This window comes from Oreochromis aureus, linkage group 3, assembly GCF_013358895.1.
Source record: "Oreochromis aureus strain Israel breed Guangdong linkage group 3, ZZ_aureus, whole genome shotgun sequence".
NCBI classification, from domain to species: Eukaryota; Metazoa; Chordata; class Actinopteri; order Cichliformes; family Cichlidae; genus Oreochromis; species Oreochromis aureus.
In genome coordinates, this window is record NC_052944.1 from 108,582,602 (window position 1) to 108,589,666 (window position 7,065).

Here is a 7,065-nt window from a genome sequence, read left to right on the forward strand (position 1 = left end):
CACTCGTGTTTCTTCTCTGGGCTCATCTGAACAAAAACACCTTTCTGTGTTTGGCCAATATAGAAAGCTCCTGACCATGCATGGAGGGTTTCACCCTGAGGCTGTACGCTAAGCGAGAGGAAAGAGGCCGGGGACTGATGAGTGTCAGCACCACAGTCCAAGATGAGACAACAAACATCCACGAATACATCAGGAACATGGCCCCAACCGACTGCGTGCTCAGTGAATACCTCAGGCAGCAGAAACCCAAGAATGAGGAGGAAGAGGAGGCACCATTATGGAAGAACAGAACAGGCCCCTGCACAGTATGTACCACCAGCAGACAGCAGACATCCAGAAATCCTACCAGTGGCTGGACAAAGCTGGACTGAAAGACAGCACAGAGGCACTAATCATGGCAGCACAGGACCAAGCTCTGAGCACAAGATCCATAGAGGCTGGGGTCTATCACACCAGGCAAGACCCCAGGTGCAGGCTGTGTAAAGATGCCCCAGAGACAATCCAGCACATAACAGCAGTCTGCGAGATGCTAGCAGGCAGGGCATACATGGAACCCATAACCAACTGTCTTTCACAGAATTATAATCCAACAGGGCAATGATGAAGACAAGCAGAAATAAAGCCAAATCCAAGTCCACAGCTTTGGGTTTCAGCTGCCATCATGACATTACAATCATATGCACACAGGAAGTAACTCACAACCAGACACAGCAGGATGGTACCCAGCAACAGTGAAATTCAGCAATTTCAAGAATCTGTGGACAAAAACCACTGATACCACAATATGAAGTGGGCGGGTCTGGACAGGTCCTGAGATACACTTTTCAAAGCTTTTATGTGCCATCAGTTAAAAAGTATGATGATGTATGATGAGTGAAGCATTTAATGTTTAGATCCAGCTGAAGCTCCACCTTAGCTGAGGCCGAGGGTGTCAAAAAGGTGTCTATCCAACATACGGAGAGCATCAATCAGGCATGAGCTGGCTCTTTCTCCTTTGTTTCGCACCACATCAATAACATGTCGAGCTCGGTCAGCCCTGGGTTTGATTCTGGCTGCTTCCATTTCCTCCATAATTATAATTTCTTCTTGGAGCAGCCTGTCCAGCAGCTGGTTCAGAGTCGAATCCGACACCTTTTCCACAAACTGAATCCGAACTGAGAACAGACGCTTGTTTGGTGGGAGGCTCTGCAGCCTCAGCTGATTGTCTCTGCTCTGAACATCTGAGGACCAAGCAAAAAAGAAGAGATATTTCTTGATAACAGAACAGTCTAAGCTTTGTTGAATCCAGAGAAATCTCTGCAGGTAATCAATCATCAATGCACGTCGCTGATCTTCAGACACTCGACCAATAACAGCATGAATCATGAAACGTGGCTGGAGACAAATTCAAAATCAGCAGATACAATTTAATTTAATGTTTATCATGAGAGAGCAGACAGGATCAGAAACGAGTCCATCAGCAGGATAGCTCGCTGACAGAGAGGCTGAGAAGTTTGCACATGTGCAGAGGAGGGAGAAAGGATGATGAAGATGGAGCTGCCAGGCAAAGAGGAAAAGAGGCATACCTCAAAGAAGATTCATGGATACAGTGAAGGAGGACGTACAGAGGGTTGGCGTGACAAAGGAGGATACCAGGATATGGAGATGGAGACAGATGATCTTAAATAGAGTGGCCAAAAGAAGAAGAGAAGAATGAAGGAGGAAGAATACTTGCTTTTGATCCTTGATCATTAATGAAAAGCCATGTGGACCACATTTCCTAATTATTTCTGATATAGTGGATTAGGTGGAGTGATGTTAGAGATGTTACCGGTTAGATCAGTGTCCCATCTCCAGACCTCTGTCTGCACTTGGTCCTGGACTGTTATTGGCATTTCTTCAGTGTTTGCAGGAAGGCGCACCTCAAATGTTGGATGGTAGTTTGGTCCAAAACCAGGGTGAAATTTTTTCTCCTGCAAACACAGTGCAAGTGTTTCTGTCACACCCAGAGTCCTCTGAGTGAAGAATGTCAGAGTCAAAGGGCTCCAGCACAAAGAGATTAATTACTCACTGCAGGCTGGATTCTACTGGCGACTGGACAGAGAACACGGTATCTGTGATCTTGGAAGAATTCACAGTCAGATGATGCCGGAATGTGTTTGGAATATCCATGCTTCCCACTCACCTTAAAATATAACAAATGTAATTTGAGGGGTTATTTTTAGTAATTTTACATCCCCACATCAATTATACATATATTGATGGGTTGTCTTTGTTTTCTGGGACATGTAAAGGAAACTGTACCTGGCAGTGAAACTGTCAAGAAAGCAAAGTACACCGGAAATCTAAACCATAGTGGTTGCAGCAGTAAGGAGTAGTTTTTAAATAGAAGACTAACAATCTGTTTCATGTTGAACTTTCTCAGGTTTCTCTACAGTTCAGTAAGTAGTTGGCAGGTGTTTATACACATGTTGATTTTTTTTTTAATGCCAAAAATAGGTGACTGTGGCAACCTGCTATAGACCAATCATGAAAAGGATTTTGGTGGGTTTGGATAAAGCACCCTCTTTTTAACTGGTTCCATCTATGTTGTAACTTACATTGCAACTGGAAAACCCTTTTAACATTATACTATGTACATTATATATTATATTGTGTAACTACACATCAGGTAAACAGAGCCTGCAATTATTGTTATTGGCCTTTTCAGGAACATTGATTCCTCCCATGCACACTAACAATCATCGCCTCACCAAAAACATTCCTGTGTTTTTTTCTTTTAATTTCCTAGCACTGCATATAAAATATGAGACCACACTGTAATAGAAACATAAACACAACCATAAAATGTGAGCAACAACTTTGGCCACTTATGTAAGTCTCTGCAAAGGCCCCCCACAAAAATCTAAATCAGGCATAAAACCAGTGGTGAGATGGAGAGTTAATCGGTCAGTAGGATGTAAAGTGTTGATTTCTGATCTGTAATACAACCTTAGGTTATTCTGCAGCATAAGCGCCCTTTAGAATGTACCATGGTATTATTTAAAACATGTTCATGAACCTGATTTAAACATGCAGACAGGATATACAATCCCAGCTAGTCTGGGAGCTCCCCATGATTCCTAGGACGAGCTGGAAGATTTTTGTAAAGACAACGATATCTGAGAAGTGACAGAATATGGACAGGCTGACTAAATTAAGCTCCTGTTAGCAGCTCTGGAAAAGATGAGATGAGTTAGGATTGAAATAAGTGAAAGTATAACTTTCCCTAGATGTTCACCTCTTTCACTGGGATGTTCCTTGGCAGGAGAAACACATTGATGTTTTGCGTCTGTGTTCTGGGGTTTGGTGGACGGAGGAACAGCAAAACTTGGCCCAAAATGGTTTTCTCCTGGTGCCATAAGCTCATTAGCATGTCCAAAGGCCAGACGAGGCCAAAGGAAGAGAGGTGAGTAACTTCCACAATCACATGAGTGTCTGTGATGTTTAGGGGCTTAAGGATTTCCATCTCACCATCAGAGATATGGACGACAGACAAACTGTTGGAGTGCAGAGCTGTAAAAACAGAGCAGGCAGACATTTGTTTGACTCCCAAAACCTCATTACAATGACATTGCTAATCTAATTTGACATATAAAACACTGAGATGGTTTCCTGGGTTAGGCAATGCATCAAGCACTGCTGAAGAGAAGCCAAGCCAGTGATGGATCCAAGTCTCGTTTTCTTATTTCTATCAGGCACAGCCTTTGTGGGGACATCATGGACTCATGAGATGCTGTTGTTTCTAGATCATCATGACAATGTTCGTCCAGAATCAACATCGCAAGTGACCAATCACATTATGATTGGAGCATTTAAATAGCAGTAGCTATTAAAAGCTATCACTAGCCAAGTGAAATAGGTAGTGATTGAGGTATGGCTAACAGGAACTCTAAATTATATATTTATTATACTCTACAAATGATTAAAGAAGAAACCTGGAATTCCTATCAATTTGCTATACGAGAGATCAATGTAAATACATTTCGTCTACTTTCCAAAGCTATAACATCACAAACAATGTGATTGGTCAGCTCCAATGCTGACCTCGGACAAACATTATTATGACGCAGGAACTCTAGGGATGATAGATGTTTCAACGACATACGACAGCTTCAGTTTATGACACGCACATGTGTGAAACAAAATAATACCCCCTCTGTCATGATTGCTGTGGTTTGTGAAAACCAATGTAGACTACTCAATCACTTAAACATTATATAGATACATAAATAATATAAAAATATCCGATTTGAATTATTTGTGGCCTAAAGATGAGAGAAAGAGAGAAACAGAGACTGCTGCGTGAGCTTCATTCATTCCTATTAGCAGAGAGAGAGAGCAGCACACAGTCTATGAAATTAACAAAATATCTGTAATAAAAACTGCCTCTGTTTTAAGGAGAAAATAAAACAGGAGCTTTCAGCTCTGATTCTTTTCTCGTTTTTCTACTTTCAACTTTCATCAAGTGACGTCATCCTAATCAATCTTCAAAGTCAAACAAACACATCCAAAGTTTGAGGGCTGTGAGTAAAAAGTGAACTGAACCCCAAAACAGCTGTAAAGATGTTATTACAGTAAACACAGCAGTGTTTCCTCTGCATGTTTTACTTTGTAAATGTATTTATTGTGAGCAACAGGAATCTTAACAGATGGAGAATTTTACTGAAGCACACTGATCACTACGCTCAAAGATTGCTATTAGATTGTTATCCTGTCTTCCTTCTCTCTCCCCAACCAATCACAGCAGATGGCCCCGCCCCTCCCTGAGCCTGGTTCTGCTGGGGGTTTCTTCCTGTTAAAAGGGAGTTTTTCCTTCCCACTGTGTGCTTGCTCATAGGGGCTCATATGATTGTTGGGTTTTTCTCTGTATGTACCATTGTAGGGTCTACCTTACAATATAAAGCACCTGGAGGTGACTGTTGTTATGATTTGGCGCTATATAAGTAAAATTTTATTGAATTGAAATGATCATTCTGAATATGTTTTTGCTTCGTTTGTGTGGGAATGTCTCCAAAACATGTGATTATCATAATTCTATGATCATGTGATCTATGATCACATTGCTCCAATTTTAGCCAACTTACACTGGCTTTCTGTTAAATATCGTATACAATTTAAAATTCTTTTGTGTACTTTTAAAATTCTTAACAATTTAGCGCCCAGCTATCCATCTGAACTCCTCCACTTATACAATCCCAATAGAGCAATAAGATGGTAAATGGCCTGTATTTGTATTAGAGATGGCACGATACCACTTTTTTATGTCCGATACCGATACCGATATCATAAATTTGGATATCTGCCGATACCGATATGAATCCGATATAGTGTGTTTTTTAATCAATAAAACTGTTTTTTCAATATCTTGCTGCATTTTGTATAAGTTCATACTCAAGTTTAAAAAAAAACAACACTAAAGCTATTCTGTTATACCTGTATGTAAAAAATACACTGCACCCAAAATATTTCATAGTTCAGCAATACTGATCAATCTAATAAACTTAAACCTGCTCCATCCTCCCTATTCTGGTATTTTAAAGAGTACTTAGCAGAAATATTAAGCAACCTAACTAATAGGGTTGCAAACTCCCAGCAAAAAAAAAATAGAGAACCACCCTCCACCTGATGATGCACAATCGATGTAATCAACTTTAATTTGATGCAGTGTGAAAAAAAATGCACAGAATTAAATTATTTTTCAAGAATAATTAAATAGATTCAACATCTTTCTTCAACAGAATTGCAGACTGCACAGATGGTATCTTCCCAAAGGAAAAAGTACTATAGCTTACTAGGGTATATTAGACTTAACAGTTACTATATACAGTAATGGACTTCTATACATTTTACATCAGATTAAAACTTTGGGTGTAAGATTCAGATAATTATTTATTAAAAGCTAGACATTTTAAATGAGAATAAGAAAGAAAAGTATGTCTTAGGGCATGAACAGGGAAAAGGGGGCACAATCGGCCCCCCTGGCTAAACTTTGCTAGATCCGCCCCTGCACAGTTACCAGCCGTCAGCTACGTAGAAAAGGATCCTGGTCTAGAAAGTAATATTAAATAAATTCTAACAACAGCTTATCAAGGTTAGACGTGCTGCTGTTGTTCAGCCGCTGGTTTCCTCTTTCTGGTGCAAAGTGGGCCAAAAACAAAGAAGAGAGACGGACTCGCAACAGAAAAGCCGATCAGCTGATCATTAAGCAGTTCCATGATTGAAGTAGCGACAGGAAGGTGAGGGAGAGAGAGGCAGTCGCTCCATATATCGGTTGTTAAGCTTAACATGGGAATGCTTTACAAACATTCAGAGATGAACTTACACACTTGCTTTACTTCTCTCTGGGATAACTTCCTCGGAGATGAAATGCTGGTTTGCTAGCGAGGCTACAAATACACACAGCCTGCTCAATCACGTGACTCATACTGCTCCGACATGCTACGGTTATGAGCCGAGTTACGCCGTGTCACAAGTTTTGTGAGGTGTTTTTTTGATATTTAATGGATCGGATTACATTTTTTATTTCTCGCCGATATCCGATCCAGTAATTTAGGTCAGTATCGGACCGATACCGATACGTAATATCGGATCGGTCCATCTCTAATTTGTATAGTGCTTTACTTAGTCCCTAAGGACCCCAAAGTGCTTTACCCATTCTGTCATCCACCCATTCACACACACATTCACACACTAGTGATGGCAGCTACATTCCAAGCTTCTTATAAAATACACTGCTGCTCGTCGTCTCCGCTCAGACTCAGAGTCTGTTGGTTGTTCCCCGTAAAAGGGGGGTGGAGCCTTTCAGTCTAATGCACCAAGGCTGTGGAATAGTTTACCACTACAATTACGTTTGCTTGACTCTGTGGATTCTTTTAAAAAGCAGTTAAAAACTTTTCTGTTCAAACAAGCCTTTTGGTGATCTACGTATTTTATTTTCTTGATCTTTACACTGTGTATAATGTCTATTGATTGTATTGTTTATTTTAATATTTGTGTACAGCGCTTTGTGACAGCTTGTCTGTGAAAACAGCTTAATAAATAAAC

At 40.5% G+C, this 7,065-nt stretch overlaps 1 protein-coding gene across 1 annotated transcript in view; it reads right to left on the reverse strand.

The window, feature by feature from the left end:
- Nucleotides 1-427: 427 nt before the first annotated feature.
- Nucleotides 428-7,065, reverse strand: part of LOC116333949 (NACHT, LRR and PYD domains-containing protein 3-like) — a 177,288-nt gene continuing 170,650 nt past the window's right edge. The window contains exons 13-16 of the mRNA XM_039603652.1: nt 3,260-3,534; nt 2,051-2,164; nt 1,811-1,952; nt 428-1,220 (exon numbers count right to left, since the gene is read on the reverse strand). Coding sequence (XP_039459586.1) covers nt 913-1,220; nt 1,811-1,952; nt 2,051-2,164; nt 3,260-3,534 — 839 coding nt within the window. The 3' untranslated portion in view covers nt 428-912. The remainder of the gene's footprint in view (nt 1,221-1,810; nt 1,953-2,050; nt 2,165-3,259; nt 3,535-7,065) is intronic.